General features: G+C 35.9%; 1 protein-coding gene across 1 annotated transcript in view; it reads left to right on the top strand.

Annotated features, from left to right (window-relative positions):
* LOC112054097 (uncharacterized) overlaps positions 1 to 16566 on the top strand; it is a 184278-nt gene that overhangs the window by 157813 nt on the left and 9899 nt on the right. The window contains exon 3 of the mRNA XM_024093753.2: positions 13065 to 13247. Coding sequence (XP_023949521.2) covers positions 13065 to 13247 — 183 coding nt within the window. The remainder of the gene's footprint in view (positions 1 to 13064; positions 13248 to 16566) is intronic.

Here is a 16566-nt window from a genome sequence, read left to right as displayed (position 1 = left end):
CGCTCCTCTTCCCGTAGGGGTACGGAGAAACGTCGTCCTTGCCTTAGTTAGGGATCACTGCGTAATTATCTCCCTTGCTTCTTCCTTGAGGCTTAGTAGTTTGAAGTAAAATATGTACATATGAATATAACCACAGAACAAATATGGCTAAGAGCTAACGCTTTTAGCAGGCTTGTATCTGTGAATATAACACTTGCAAAGAATTACTAATCTTTTGGGATCACTGCATAATTATCTTCCTTGCTTCTTCCTTAAGTCTTAGTAGTATTAAAATACCTACATATGAATGTAATACTTGCAAAGAATTTCTATTTTTTTTGTAACTACACAAATTTAAAAAACTAACCTAGAACATGTTAATCAAAAGCTTAACTTGACTGTACAAAAAAGCTTCTATATTAAGCCTGCTCAATGCTGGTATATGTATTTGGTTATTTACATACCCCGAAACTGTACAATTTACATACTTTATAATGAACAGGTACAAAGTATATCATAAGACAATAGAGTTACCCTGAGTAGGGCTCATTCCAATTGGAAAAGGTTAACCTCACACAATGGAGGTAGTTGTCAATCGGTTCGCCGTGTAGTTTCCATTTACATGAATAATTAGTTGGCTGAACGCCAGCTTGTGTGCTCCATTGATTGACGTCAACCCCAGGGTACGAGGGTGAGCGCTGCTAACCGACGTGGGTATCGGTGTTAACCACCAAAGTGATTAAAAAGTTAATAGATTTACCAGTTACTTTGAAATTTTGGAACTTTAATCAATAATTATGATACCCATTTTTATGGGTTTATTGCAGGGCTATACCTAAGGCAGTTCCTCCTTTCTGTAATATGCTAGAATCCAAAAGGCCTTGAACAAAAAACAACTGGTATGATTTATTGGTTCACGTCAACCCCAGGGTACGAGGGTGAGCACTACTAACCGACGTGGGTATCGGTGTTAACCACCAAAGTGATTAGAAAGTTCATAGATTTACCAGTTACTTTAAAATTTTGGAACTTTAATCACTCATTATTAGCCTATTTTTATAGTATCTTTAAAGTGATGAGTTCTCTACTTTCCTTAATGGACTAGAATTAAAAAAAGCCCCGAACAAGATAAAACAACTTGTGTACTCTGTAGATTGACATCAACCCCAGGGTACAAAGATGAGCGCTGCTAACCGCTATGGGTATCGGTTTTAACCCTTTTTTAAGGCTTGTTGAAGGGAAATAAAGCCTCTCTCGTTTCTGTAATATGCTTGAAAGAAATAAAAGCCTTAAACAAATTTAAAACAATTATCGATGTTAACCACCTAAGTTATTAAAGAGTTAATAAAATTACCAGTTACTACGACATTTTAAATCAGTCCTTAGTCCTGAATACATAACCAGGTCATAGTATCACAGCAGATCGAGCCTTTCTTCTTTCTGTAGTCATGCTACAATACGAATCATTTTGCCCAACTCTGGGTACATGGCTAAAATTAGGTCTGAAGGGGTTTTGACCGGTAGGTAAGACCGGTGTTTCTCTCAAGGTTTTCCTAACTTGAAAAGAAAAAAAGCGTCTTTCCTTACATGAGAGGGGTTTTGGAGCTTTGACAGTGATCCTATAGGAATATAGGAGGTTAATTTATGCACTATCTTACTTAGTACTAGTAGGTATTAGTATTTACAAGGAGTCGACCAGTACAACCCTTTCATGATCATGATTCAAGGACGTTTGACACATACGACATTCACAAGTATGGCCAAGCAGAAGCACATTTTGACGGGCTCCGTGGTGCAGTGGTATGTGCGGTAGATTTACAAGACGGAGTTCCAGGGTTCCAACCGCGGCTGGGCCGATTGAAACAACAGAACAAAAAAAAAGCGATTTAGCATTCCGGTACGATGTCGTGTAGAAACCGAAAGCGGTGTGAATTTTCATCGTTCTCCTTACAACTTAGCCCGCTTCCATCTTAGATTGCATTACTTATCAGGTGAAATTGTAGTGAATTCAAGTTGGCCCAACTTGTAAAAAATAAAAATAAAAACACAAAACAAGCTTAATAGACCTAATAAACAAAAATCTTAAACTTATCTCATTAGATAAATGAACTTCTGTCCACATTCATAAATACAAGCAAAATTCCCAAACTGTAAGAACTGATACAGACCAACCGCGAGTTAGGTTTGTTTTCATTTTTGTACGAAGAGTTGCAGGTATTTGTGTGTCAAACTTTTAATTGGAAGTCAAAAAGAGAAACTGGTTCTGATAGTTCAGCTAAAGGTCAACGCAAAATGCATGATGCATTGAAAAAAAATAATGAAAGAATTATTTACAGTTTTGACTCGACTACGGCGAAGCCAAAAGGAATGGTAATGATTTTAGCAGAATAAGTATAAAAATGTATGCGCATATGTTCCACCGTAGCGCCTAAACCACTGACCCGATATTAATGAATGAGGTGTCAAACGATTTGTAATAATGGCCCGGGTGACATATATTTATAAAAAAAATATCAATTTTTTATTATTTTTACCGCCTTCGAACCATTCGATCTTAGAATAGAGAACGAAACCTAGTGTTGAAAAGTCTGAGGGTACGATGTTATTTTTCCCTTTATGTGTAATACATCTTTGAAGTTGGTTGTACTTCTCTTTATTACTAGCTGACCCCACGCGGTTGGCGCGTTCAAGCAAAGTTCTGGTTTTGGCTGGTGGGAGGCTTCGGCCGTGGCTGATGAATGATGAATACAGGCTATAGATATTTTATCCCTGTATCCCCACAAGAACGGGATCTACGCGGGCGAAGACAATACGAGCTAATAGCTGATACCTACAGTTTTAATTAAACAATTTTCTGAGACATGCAAATGTACGAGTATGTCGCACATGGTAGCGTAGTCTACAATTTGGTGCTACGTCATTTCGGCGATGAGTTATTACGTCACGTATGCGGATATTGCCGGATTCCACTCCGCGGCGCACCGACCAAATGACAAAGCCACATAGCATCACAATTAGTACGTTCAGGATGTATTTACATACAAGTACATCAGTAGGGCCACCTCAAGCTGAAGTAATTAGACAGTAATATCTAGTCTAGATCATTGGCATACCAATTATAAAATTAGCAATGTCTGACCTCTGTACACAATAATATTATGTTTCAAAGACAAAGATTGTCTTTCTTAACTAGGTGTTGTTCCTATTAATCATTATCATTTTAAAAGAAATTTAGCAGTTGTATGAGACCTTGTTTTTGTTATTTAAACATCCGTCAGCAAAGAATTAAATATTTTTTTGCGTTTAAGAGCCTGTTTTATTAAACCGTTCATTTTTTGGTATTTCAGTTTACAATTAAATTAAAATACTAAAAATTTTAAACTAGCTAATAATTATCTTACAGTACATCATACGTATACACAACAGCTATATACCTACGTACTGGGATATTGAGGGTACTTAATTAATTGCTTCTAATCCAAGTTAGCCCAGTGGACCTCTGCCTCAGATTCCAGAGGGTGTAGGTTCGAATCCGGTCCGGGGCCTGCACGTCTAACTTTTCAATTGTGTGCATTTTAAGAAATAAAATGTCTCAAACGGTGAAGGAGAACCATCCTTAGGAAACCTGCATACCAGAGAATTATTTAAATTCTCTGCATAGGTGAAGTCTGCCAATCCGGATTGAACCAGCGTGGTGCACTGTTGGCTTAATCCCTCTCATTCTGAGAGGAGACTCGAGCTCAGCAGTGAGCTGAATATGGGTTGATAACGAACGAATCCAAGTTACCGAAAAAAAAAACAAATACATTGAAACCATATTCCATATCATAAACCATACCAGCCCGAATGTCTTTTATTGCATACGTTAAACATTAAATATCGCAAATTTACTTGCATTATAAACGATAAATCAGCATTATCGACACAAAGGCAGAAACTCTACCAAACAGCAAGCAGTTCGATCGCGGCAACAACAATGACGCCGCTATATTTCGCGTGACCGACAAATGACAAACAATTTGCTGACAAAGCCTGCCGGTTCCTGCACATTATTTATTTTATCAAACCACCCCGTCTTGCCAGCCTTCGTCGATCTTCATACAATTTGACAAACCACGCTGTTATAAATCCTTGTCCGTGTCGTTTTCTTAGGAAACTTTCTATATTCTTAATCTCTATTTTATGGTAGTAGAAGAAGGCTGTATTTATTTTGATTTCTTTTAACCTTTTGATTGCTTTTGCTAGTATTTAACGGTCATTGTAAGTGACTTCAAACAAATCAAGTCGAATCATATTAAATCAGTGTAAAGCTCTCATAAGGGTATGGAAAAGATGATGACCTATTTGACTATCACACTATCACACTAATATTATAAAGGCAAAAGTTTGTGTGTAAGTGTGAAAGTGTGTAAGTATGTTCCTCTTTTACGCTGCGGCTACTGAAGCAATATGGCTGAAATCTGGAACAGAAATAGATTTTACTCTGGATTAACATTACTATTCATCTCGGAAAAATCCATGGTTCCCGCGGTATATGTAAAAAACTGAAGTCCACGCGGACGAAGTCGCGGGCGTCCGCTAGTATTACATAAAATTATAATGAAATATATTACAATCATATTGTTCAAGTTTGTTTAACTTTAAACAAGAACGAGCCGATACAACACGTAAACACTTTCCTTGGGATAAATATTGGCTCAATTTTTTAACGAGACGCAACGTATCGGTAGGTAATACAATATTTTTCTTTAATAAACTTTTGTTTTAAGTTTATTTTAAGTTTGTTGCAGTAGTACAAAGTTTACACAAGACTGGAGATTAAAATCGCTTACTGTTCCTTTCGAACGTCTAGCCATTGAGTTTGCATATACTACTGGAGAAACTGTTCCAAACTTTATATATAGTATATATACTATATAGCATATATATTCTATATTTTATCTATAGCAATATAATAAAGCTGAAGAGTTTGTTTGTTTGTTTGATTGATTGAACGCGCTAATCTCAGGTCCGATTTGAAAAATTCTTTCAGTGTTAGATAGCCCATTTATCAAGGAAGGCTATAGGCTAAATATTATCCCCGTATTCCTACGGGAACGGGAACCACGCGGGTGAAACCGCGCGGTGTCAGCTAGTACACTATATGGAGAAACTGTTCCGAACAAAAATCATGACAGATAGAAGTTTTTACTGCAGCGCTAAAATATTAGTTGAGTTTACCTATACCTACACTATTAATATGCAGCACTAGTCTGGCAAGTTTTTTGATGACACTCCCGTGATATGCGGGCGACGGGGGGAAATATTGCACGGGTATGAAATCGTGCGTGCGGGGAAGTGAGGTGCATCAGTCGTGAGTTCTTGTTGCCAAGCTATAAATCATTTATAGAATATCGTTTACGTGGTGCTTGCGCGTTTCGTTCAACATAGTAAGCTATGAAGCAACTATGAGGTGCGGCGATATCGCCACAGTTGAACGGAACATAGTGATGAGTAGTATCAACGTTAAGAGCGCGCAGCACTTTGATACGATATGAATAAAATTCGAAGCGTAAGCGAGACGCCGAATTATGACTTTCACGTGAGTGAAAAGCACGGAGTGATTGACGCGCGACGCAAATTTTATGACGCGAGCGCCTAAACCATTTTTAACTCATTGCAAGTAAATTAAACAACAAAACGAAAAACAAAATAGCCATGTTCAATATATATATACCTAATTTTCTATACAAAACAAAAATTTAAGAAAATAAGTTTGCTTTTCCTGAGATTGAACGCAAAATGTGATCAAAACATGTATTATAATTTGTATATAAATGTATTTTTCAAAAAAATAAACTATCGAGAAAAGTTTTACAAATTGTGTATTTTGTATAGTCATAACGAAGTTAACACTTTGAAATATCATTTACCCGAATATCAGGCTCCTAACTTTTCCAGAATCCAAATCCAGAACCATTTGTAACTACCAAATTACATATTGCACACTCTTAATACGTACTCTTAGTACAGAGTATCTAGCCAATATAATCTCGGCACGTATTCCTTTACGGTGGAATAAATATTGACGTTCGTTAAAAATATACGATTTGCAAAACTTCGTAACGAATTTCAAACTGGATTTGTAGTTTTTGTTTCTTTATAACAAACGTCACGCCCGCAACTTCGTATGAAATTGTTTATTTCGGAAAACTTTTTAAACCTTATACACGATGTTGAAGAAACAACACTTTCTCCAGACTTTGCATAGGTAATCTATTTGTTAAAATCGTATTAAAACTCAGTAAGTAATATAGATATTAATATGAACAGACAGTGTGCATCGTCACTTAACAGGTAATTTCGCAGTCGAGTTTTTTAATTGGATTAAAAATAGTTATTTTCTTTTCAAGCTACCTAATTATAGTCTAAATTCGCATTTAAAAAACTGTTAAAGAGATTTCTACTTGAAAAGCAGATTGAATTCCAACATCATGTGGCGGAGTTTTCTTTCTTATAGGTAAATAACTGTATAAGAATTGCATAAATTTGTAAATACCTTTGTATATATGATATAATTTTATTTTTAATATTTTTTCTTCTCACGTTGTTATTTTTTAGTATGGTATTTTATTGTCTTTCCCTTTTTATTTTAGTTAATTGTAATGTACTATTTTAAGTTTAAGTTATTATTATTGTTTATTTTAGTTAATAAGGTTGTTGTGTGCTGTGTTTGTGGCGGCATCTGGTCAACGGTTCCAACTGAAAACCAGCGCTGCATGCTCTTTTTATTTAAAGAGTATGTAGCATTATGCTGAGTTGGATCCGTTTACTGGGTTGTGCCACACATCGCAGGATATTGTTATAGAACAAATTGTGTTGTGTGGCATAATTCACTAATAAAGCTTTTTTCTTTCTTTCTTTCTTTCTTAATTTTATTTTGAGTACAGACCATTGGTTTTAACTCTTTTAATCGAGATGCACGGAAATCATCATCATCATCATCATATCAGCCGATGGACGTCCACTGCAGGACATAGGCCTTTTGTAGGGACTTCCAAACATCACGATACTGAGCCGTCTGCATCCAGCGAATCCCTGCGACTCGCTTGATGTCGTCAGTCTACCGGGTGGGGGGTCGGCCAACACTGCGCTTACTAGTGCGGGGTCGCCATTCCAGCACTTTGGGACCCCAACGTCCATCGGCTCTTCGAACTATGTGCCCCGCCCATTGCCACTTCATCTTCGCAACTCGTTGAGCTATGTCGTTGAGCTTAGTACCATGCTCAATGACCTCAGCAGAGTTTCTCAACGGAAGTACCCAAATAGAAAAAACGCCTGACGCGACAAGGTATCTTTAATACTATTTTCGGATGGATTCGCTTTTAATGTCGCATGCTACAATATAAAGTAATTGAACAATAACTTCATATGACGGATAAAGCGACGCGTGAGTGATCGATCGACTTACTCAAACAATTGCGTTTTCTACTTTCAGAAGCCTAAGCATTTGTGTCCTTATAAAAAGTTGTTGGTACTTCCTCAGGGACAAAGAGACGAGCTTCCAAGTTTTTGAGTAATAAGATCATTATCGTAAATTGGATTCTGTTTTAAATATTTACCTAGTATAGAAACAACTTCTATCTGTGACAGAAGTTGGTAGCACTAAGCATTATGTTTCAGTTTCACAGTTATGGTTGCTGGTCAACGACGTTTTACACTATAGACAATAGACATGTTACTTGCAAACAAAATCACCGCAAAAAGTGAGCCCAATTTGGCTACTCCACGCACACACTGAGGTTGGTCGTCTGGTTACATTGTCTACTATGAATGTAACAATAAAATTAAAATGTTTCAGCGAGAAGTAGTTCAAGCAGCTTTTTTTTTAAAAAAAAAGAATATTTGCCATATTTTTTATAATATTGCCAATATTCCCATTCCCCTCCCAACTAGTCGGGAAAGACTGTGCTAGAAAAGGGTACGACAATAGACCAACGGAGCGGGAATCGAACCACCACCCCTCGGTGATGAGTCCAACCACTCTTACCGTTGAGCTATTGAGGCTTATAACTTATGCTTTTAAGGCAGAAATAAATGGACCTATAGATGGACCTGCCAATGCATAGCTTTAAGCAATGTGTTAAAAAACATTTACTTGGAGGCCATTGGATCAGCTTCCACCTTCACACAAAAAGTAAAACTATAAGAAATTGTAATGTTATCATCAATTGTAAATTATAATACTGTATGATTTTTTTAAAAGAGCAACTGTTGAGTTTCTTGCCGGTTTCTTCTCAGCAATCTTTACAAATAGTCAACTGACGTGTCAAAGTGCTTGTAAACTGAGCCTAATTGAAATAAATGATTTTTTATTTTGATTTTTGATTAAGTACCTACCAATGTTCAGGTAAAGTTTGCCAACGTGGGTAAAATATAGGCGCAAAAAATGGGACAGCGAAAAATTCCAACGCAAAATTCGAGCCGTACCACGGCCGGTGCCCTATCTCGACATCTTAACGACTGAGGCCTCAATTGAATTCGTGATTTTGCATTGAAGACATCAAACAATTTTATAATACAAAGGAGCGTTTAACCTTGAGTTACGAAGATTGCTTTTCAACGAAACTTATTTGTTGCAAATCACCCGCCTTAACATAAAAGAACGCAGTTACGTGATAACAAAAAAATAAGTTTAAGTTATAAGTTATTTTGTTTAACTACTAAAACGAAGTGAAATAAATATTATATTTTTGATTTAAAAGAGATGACCAGGGTCTAAAATCAAATCTTTTGGAACACTTTATAAACGTTTAATAGATTTAATCACTATTGTTACTATGTATTCGTATACAAAGAATCAGATTATTTTGACCAAATATGATTTCACATATTAACCGCGGTCAAGGATAGGAAGCTGTGATCTTAATCTCATGTCAGGCCATTGACCCACTGACCTTATTTGAGTTTGAGCAACCCTTTACACGTTATAAGTCAGCTATATCGTGGTTATAAGCATTTATTACACATGCCAACTTCAGCCGTATTGTTTTCAAACTTATTGAAACTTACAGAAATCTGTTTATTGAAACAAAAGATTTTGTATTTTTCTTATAAATATTATAATTATAAGTAGTAGGTTCCAACATACTACTTTGCTCTACCGTCACCTAATAATTTAGGTATTATTTGAGAAACCCAAAACTTGAGTTTCGTCTCAGTCGGAGACAAATAGGCCTGCAAAAAAATACATTTTATTATTATTTATTTATGTAGCAATATTGTCATATTAAATATTAATTGTTTATTCCATTACCTTGCACTGTTTCCAGATGCTTGTGACATTAAGTATTAAAATAGCATTACACGACATGGTTTTACTGTTATTTATTTCTTATCCATATTTTTCATTTTCTTTGTGCAAAGCGTTTTGTCTTCAAGCATTGTGTTTCTTTTGTGTTTTCTCTTTAAAGTCACAATAAACGTAAATAATAATAAATATATTCTTATGAATGGCTTTATGAAAGATTATAAAAATAACTACGAGTATATATTTTCATCAAACCAAGATTCGAAAATGAACAGAGTCAGCAAGTCGGGATATCTATGAGTGGCTTAAATCGTGATTCGTTGTTACTCAGCGTTCGGCTTTAATGCGGGATCACGAACCCAATTGAGACCGCGATCATTAGTGTGTCAAGATTCTGCATTGATAGCGAGATTTCCGATATACTTTATAAATCGAAGCTATTGAATACCTTTACTATGGGCATTTAGAAATTGGTCTGACGCATAGAGGTATTAACTTCTGAGGCGAATACTGAATTACTTCCACATTAGCTCGCAAAAACTCTGACTATTATTTGAGTAGCGTATTTTACACGTCTAAATATAAATATAAGTTTGTATGTCTGTTACTCTTCCACACCGCAACTACTGAACTTGGAAATGGAGATAGATGATATCCTGGATACTAACACATAGGCTTACAAGTATTATCTCGGAAAATAACATGATTATTGTGGGGTTATGAAAAACTGATTTTCGTACGGTACGATGTTGTGTAGAAACCGAAAGGGTTGAGGATTTTCATTCTACTCCTAACAAGTTGGCCCTCTTCTATCTTAGATTGCATCATCACTTACTATCAGGTGAGATAGTAGCTAGCTTGTAAAAAATAAAAAAAAAGTAGATCTCCCGCATTGCAAAATTTTTCCACCTAACAGCACAGCTATGTTTCAGTCACTATTCTTTCGTGATTAAATAAGATCTATTACGTCACGTATTCTGTTAACCTGATGTTAATATTCGCGTAGCAAGCTCTGGTTAGAAAATTGAGCTTTCTAGTTTCCCAACTAAAAATTCCCGTTGTATGTATCGACACGGACGCGGGATATCTCTATGATTTATTTTATCTCAGTTGTGTTCATGATTTTGCATCGAAACCGTCTAACATTGTGTATCTGCAGTTTCAGTCCACGTTTTAAAATGTTGAAACATTGTTATGCTAAGTTGAGCTTCAAGAGAAATTCTATTAACATAGTGAGAAGATGGTATCCATTTTAAACAAGCTTTTATTTAAATTAAAATGTTTGTTTATATAGTTCAAATCTTGTGACTTACTTTTCAACAACTAAAGTTTTTGGACACGTTTTGTTTGAATTGCATCAATGAATGAATGGCAAGTTTAGAGTCGTCTTTGCAATATAAGAATAAAAAAAAATAGAAAATACTTTATTTATTATTATTATTATAATTATTAGCACAACACATTGAAGACTTAAAACGAATACATTTGACACTGAAAACTATTTTATATTAATACTTACTTAGATGTGTAGTGCAAAAAACCACAGAACAGACAAAGCTAAAAGCTAACGCTTTTAGCAATAGAAGTAGCAAGGGGGCGTGGCCCGCTTACACCCAGGTGTGCGGAACAACGCAAGCGTGTCCGTGGATGTACTAGCAGTCTTGTTTGTTCTGTGACAAAAGGAATACATAATATTCAACTCTAAAGTAAGGGTGACATATTTCATTTTCACTGAATATTAAACAGCCATTTAGGCCACGCCCCCTGGGTACGTTTCAATACAAAGAATTGACACTTTATAAATCTAGTTACCTTTTATATCTGTGCTAAAAACGGATCCGACTCAATTTGGAATGTTGTGGGTACATAAGTACCTACAACACTGATATTCTGCCAGATCCTATTGAGGGAAGAACAAAACATAGATACTTAGAAGAAGCGTAGTATAAACCTAATATAAAATTAAAGATGAAATGCAAATGATGTATCAGATGTTTTTATTTAGCTCCATGATACTGGTATTAATTAAAATGCTTTACCATAATGAGAAGAATACGAAAAATAAAATGTCTTGACTTTGTCTTAAAACAATTTTATTTATATCAACTACAAGTTTCTTGGAAACTAACTAATTGCCAATTTATTTTAAACTTTTTTAGAAGGAAGCATCAAAGAGAGGTTGACGCATAAAATATTAAAGATCGTCTGTTTTAAATAGCGGTGGTACTAAGACAGCCTTAGAATAAATTAAAATGCATTTCATTTTTGATATTTTAATTATTAGCTTTAGTAGAATTAATTATTAGTCTAGAAGCTTTAGCTTATTAGTAGATATATATAATAAAATATAACTAGTAGATATACAATAAAATATAATAATATTTTTTTAAAACCTTAATATCTCCATTTTATTGGACCTATTTTAATCAGAAGTGTCTACATCATATTATCATTTCCATTACCGGAACAAACACGAGCCCGATGTTCGTTTTACGTCTTTTGCAAATAGAAAATGGATTCCACAAAAAGATCCATCGACACACAAACTCAAATAATATTATCCCGAGCAAATACTTCCAAAGTTCAACGTCGACAAGCTTCCACATTATTGGTATTTGGGATTTGTAATTAAGTAGGTACTTTCAATTGATTGCGAAATTATTTGTCGATCAATTTGGTACGCAATCGAAGTTATTAAATTTAATATCTATGTTACTTCATATACGGTAGTTCATTCATTAGTTTATTGAAATGTAAATAAACAGGAAATTACGTAGGCGTTTTAGTTGAATCATGTTTTGATGTAAACAGTTTGGTTATAATGGATTAGTTTATATCGTTACTCTAAATAACAAAAACACTCTATTCAAAGTAACGATTGGATAACAAACTGCGTGTTGATTTACGTGCTATAACTACATACGTGATTGTAATAGGTGCAAGTATCTCAAAATGGCTACAATGTTGTCACGTGCTATTTGTCACTGTTCCCACTCAATCAATTTCTAGTTTCTTTAGCAATCGAATCTAAACTAATAAAGCTGATGAGTTTCTTTGTTTGTTAATTTGAAAGCGCTAATCTCAGGAACTATTGGTCCGATTTGAAAAAATATATAATAATAATTATATATTATATAAGGATGGAGGAGGCCTATACCCAAAACTGGGTGCTCCAATAACAACATAAAAACACTGACATACTTATAATCGTAAATTATTAAATTGACATCATAATATAGACAAACAAAATAGAATAAAATACGAGTATTACTAAATTGTCGTTAATAATAATTTGATTTTATATTGACATTTGTTTATTGCATATTGACATATTTGTATCATTTGTATTGTAATTTGTATTGTAATTTGTATTATTATGTATTTCTAATTTGTATTTTTGTAATTTGGTTATTGGAATAAAGGCTATTATTATTATTATTATTAATCTCAGGAACTATTGGTCCGATTTGAAAAAATATTTCAGTGTTAGATAGTCCATTTATCGAGGAAGGCTATAGACTATAATTGAACGGGAACCACGCGGGTCACTTGTATTGTTATAAAATGTTATTTTTATTATCTAATGGTTAGCCAATGTGGGTTCGATCACGAGGTCCGTCCTGGGTTCTAGTCCTGGGTCGAGCTGTTAAATACTGAGTCCTTGTTTCTTCTGAGAAGTTTTTAGTAAACATTCTCAGCTTGGAGTGGAAAAGCTGGTTGTGTTACACACCCGTGCGAGAACGTTAAGCCGTTGGTTCTGAACGTTATCATTACAATCTTTATTTCATTGTTTCAGAACGCCTCAACGTTCTGTACGAGCGCAATTGGACGAGACTGGTCCACGAGCAGTTACGGAAGTTCGAGTCATCGATCGTGGCGGCGGCGAGACAAACGGACGCGCCGCCGGCCGAGCTTCTGCACGCTAAGTGGACGTTCTCCGGCGCGCTCATATATTGCATTACCCTCATTACCACTATAGGTCTGTTTACTTGTTTATCAAACATTATCAACATTTTCCATGAACACTGATTTAATATTTCCTAGGGACGTTATGTCATATTTCATAACTTCATATATGTGTAGATCGTACGGAAAACACACGTTGTGTGTGTACAACTAAACAAACTAAAGTGAAGTAACTAAAGTGTTTTTCAGTGTGCCTAGTGGGAGTTTTCAATATTTTCATACTGTTACTATCACGTTGACCTTTACGCGAATTTATATGGAGTTGTGCAGTAGTGCCACTAGATGGCGCTGTTTCAATTCCTTAGAAATTCGCGTTTACGTTACGTGACAGTAATAGTAACAAACTGCCACTAGGCCCTCAGATAGCAGGGTACGGTGGTAGTTCGTTTCACTCTTCATAGTTTGTTGCGGTTAACGATAATAGTATATATTATGAACGTCATCAGGCAACTGTCACCGTATCTATCTGAAAAACACTTTATAATCAGCAATTTTGAATTACAGACGCTTGCGTCGGACCTTAACACCCACTCCACCACTTAACCACTTAACCACTTAACGGCTCGGCTTGGCAAGGCACGCGTTTGTGTATACTATAAATTATTTTTAATTGGTATTTAAAACAATCTTTCATTTTGAAAGTGATCCTAGGGTCAGAACTTCAACGTCCTGTACTGAAATCGGATGTGACTGTTCCATAAACGGTAGTGCTATTTCGATATATTTATAAGTTTCGAATTCGTATTTATGCCTTTCTATCTATCGTAGGTAGTTCTGTTATTGGTAGGTAGGTAGTTAGTAGTGTTATAGTTAGTCTAAGCAGCGCTAACAAGTTAAGTCGTCCGTCGTAAGTTAGGGGTAACCTACTACTATTGTCCCATATTCGGCTTTCGAGATTTAAGTACACTTGTAAGTAGCTCCGCTACGCGTCAATCCATTCGCACATAGTTTAGCTCCATAAGAAAGAAAGAGATAGCATGTTCGCCACTTTCTTACAGGCGTCCGGTATAGCTGTCATTCGTTTTCGTGCGCGCGCGACTATCGCATGTAGTTGAAATTAAATAAATTTCTCGTGTTTTTTTTCTGGTTATTACTTAACTTATTTTATCAAACAAAGAATACGGATAAAAAGTGGAAAGGCTGTGTAAGAAAATATGAAGAAAAATTAGGACGCCAGTGTTATGAATTCATTACAATTCATAATGCGAGGGTATGTAACAAAACCTTTGAAAATTTATTCTTCTTTATTAGTGTCGGCTGCATAATAATTTCATCTCTGATCTAATACGTGATATTAGACCGTAGAAAACAAGCTTCGAGTGTTATGAATTCATTACAGTTCATACAGCGAGGGTATGTAACAAAACCTTTGAAAATTAATTCTTCTTTATTAGTGTCGGCTGCATAATAATTTCATCTCTGATCTAATACGTGATATTAGACCGTAGAAAACAAGCTTAGAGTGTTATGAATTCATTACAGTTCATACAGCGAGGGTATGTAACAAAAACCTGTAAAAAATATTTTTTTCTTTATTAGTGTCGGCTGAATAATAACATCTCTGATCTAATACGTGATATTAGACTGTAGAAAGCAAGCTTCGAGTCAATACGAGATATTGACCAACAGCAATATAAAAAGAGTTAATACGAGATATTAACCGTTCCTTTATTTTCCATCTTAAATGATCTAATTATGCGTGATGAATCACCCCCTCCCTCGCCTCGTTCTCCGCAGTTAACAAAGCGGTCTATAGTTTCCGTGGTGTGTAGTGCTATCTCGATTGAGCTTGAGAGACGCGATGGGTCGACGTCAGCACCAACTGTGCTGCAGAAAATTTGGAAAGCCACATATCCTCAACCCAGAAATCCGATACGGTCTAGTGGCTAGGATATCTAGCGCTCACCCAGGAGGCTCGGGTTTGATCCCCGGTGTCAATAACCAAGCCAATAAATCTACCGGCAGTACTAAAAAATATATGCGACGCGAGTAAGCTTATTGAGGGCTTGCATTTCTTGGAGACAGAGACTACGAGATCTCTTCTCACGCCGATGCTAATATGATGATAGATAAGTCTATTATTGAACCCTTTAAGATCAGGAAGCGAGACAATCTTGTATTTGAGGACGATTTAAATGAATTTCTATATACGTCTCGGGGCATTCAAAAGATGGGAAACTCATTCACTCTTCGGTATCGCCAAGCGATTTAAACCCCAGGCCCTCCTTGCCGCGTACATTCCGGCTACCGCGGCGGTTGTCAACCGCCACCGGTGTCTGACGACGTTCCAACCGCAGACTGCTTGCGGGCACAGAACACCAACGCCACCGCCATCGACGTCTCAACGTCAGAAGCAGGCGAGGTCGGCGGAGTCGAAGCAATAAATTCACAGGTACACTCTGGTTGATTAAAACATTTCACTAAGGCTTGCTAGATTACTGATCATAAATCTGTTCTGGATAACATTTCTGGATATAAAATTCCATTTATTAGGGTGCCTGTTCAGGACCCAACATTTACCGACTACCCGAAGATTTCTCCTTTTAAAGGTGACTTGTCTTTCATCGATTCTGGAATAGCGCGTTTGATTAATTAACATGCTATTCATAGATGGAACCGAGTGAGTGAGGGGCTATCTTCAATCAAATCTATCTTCAAATATTTTTATGATCCCTAAAAGTAATGGTGAAAACGTCTTACTTTGAATCTAAAAGAGCTTAATAAGTTCGTGCAGGTGGTGCATAAGTCACTTAACAATTGAAGATGAATGGCAATAAAATTAATGACCAAAAATTGGTCTATGGAAATTGTTATATGGTGAACTTCGATCTCAAGGAGGCGTAGTTTTTGGTGCAAATCCATAGAAATCATAGAAAGTAATTAAGATTTTATTTTGAAGGTATTCTTTACGAACTCTTAGTACCTATACCTTTCGGTTTATGCACCCCATGCTTTTGCTAATCTTATGAAACCGGTTTTATCTTGCTTACTTTCTCAGAGATTTAAGTCGGTGTTCTATTTAGATGATAGTTGCTACATTAGCAACAACTACGAAGATGGTATTAAAAAAGCAAAAAATAATATAAAATTGCTATCTACTCGCCGATTTGTAATCAAGTATAAGAAAAGTAATTTTGTTCCAAGTAAGGCCCGTCAAATCATAGGATTTGTCATTAATTCTGCAAATATGACTTTGAAATTACCGTGTAAAAAACCATATTCACGCACTACCGCAATGTTAAATACAATAGAGCTTCCAGTTCGTAGCTTTGCTCGATATTCAGGTACCCTCACTGCAGCCTGCCCGATTGTAGTTTATGGCCGAGTTCATA

Source organism: Bicyclus anynana, chromosome 14 (genome assembly GCF_947172395.1).
Source record: "Bicyclus anynana chromosome 14, ilBicAnyn1.1, whole genome shotgun sequence".
Lineage (NCBI taxonomy): Eukaryota > Metazoa > Arthropoda > Insecta > Lepidoptera > Nymphalidae > Bicyclus > Bicyclus anynana.
The sequence above is the reverse complement of the archived record's forward strand: the minus strand, read 5'-3'. Positions and strand labels throughout refer to the sequence as shown.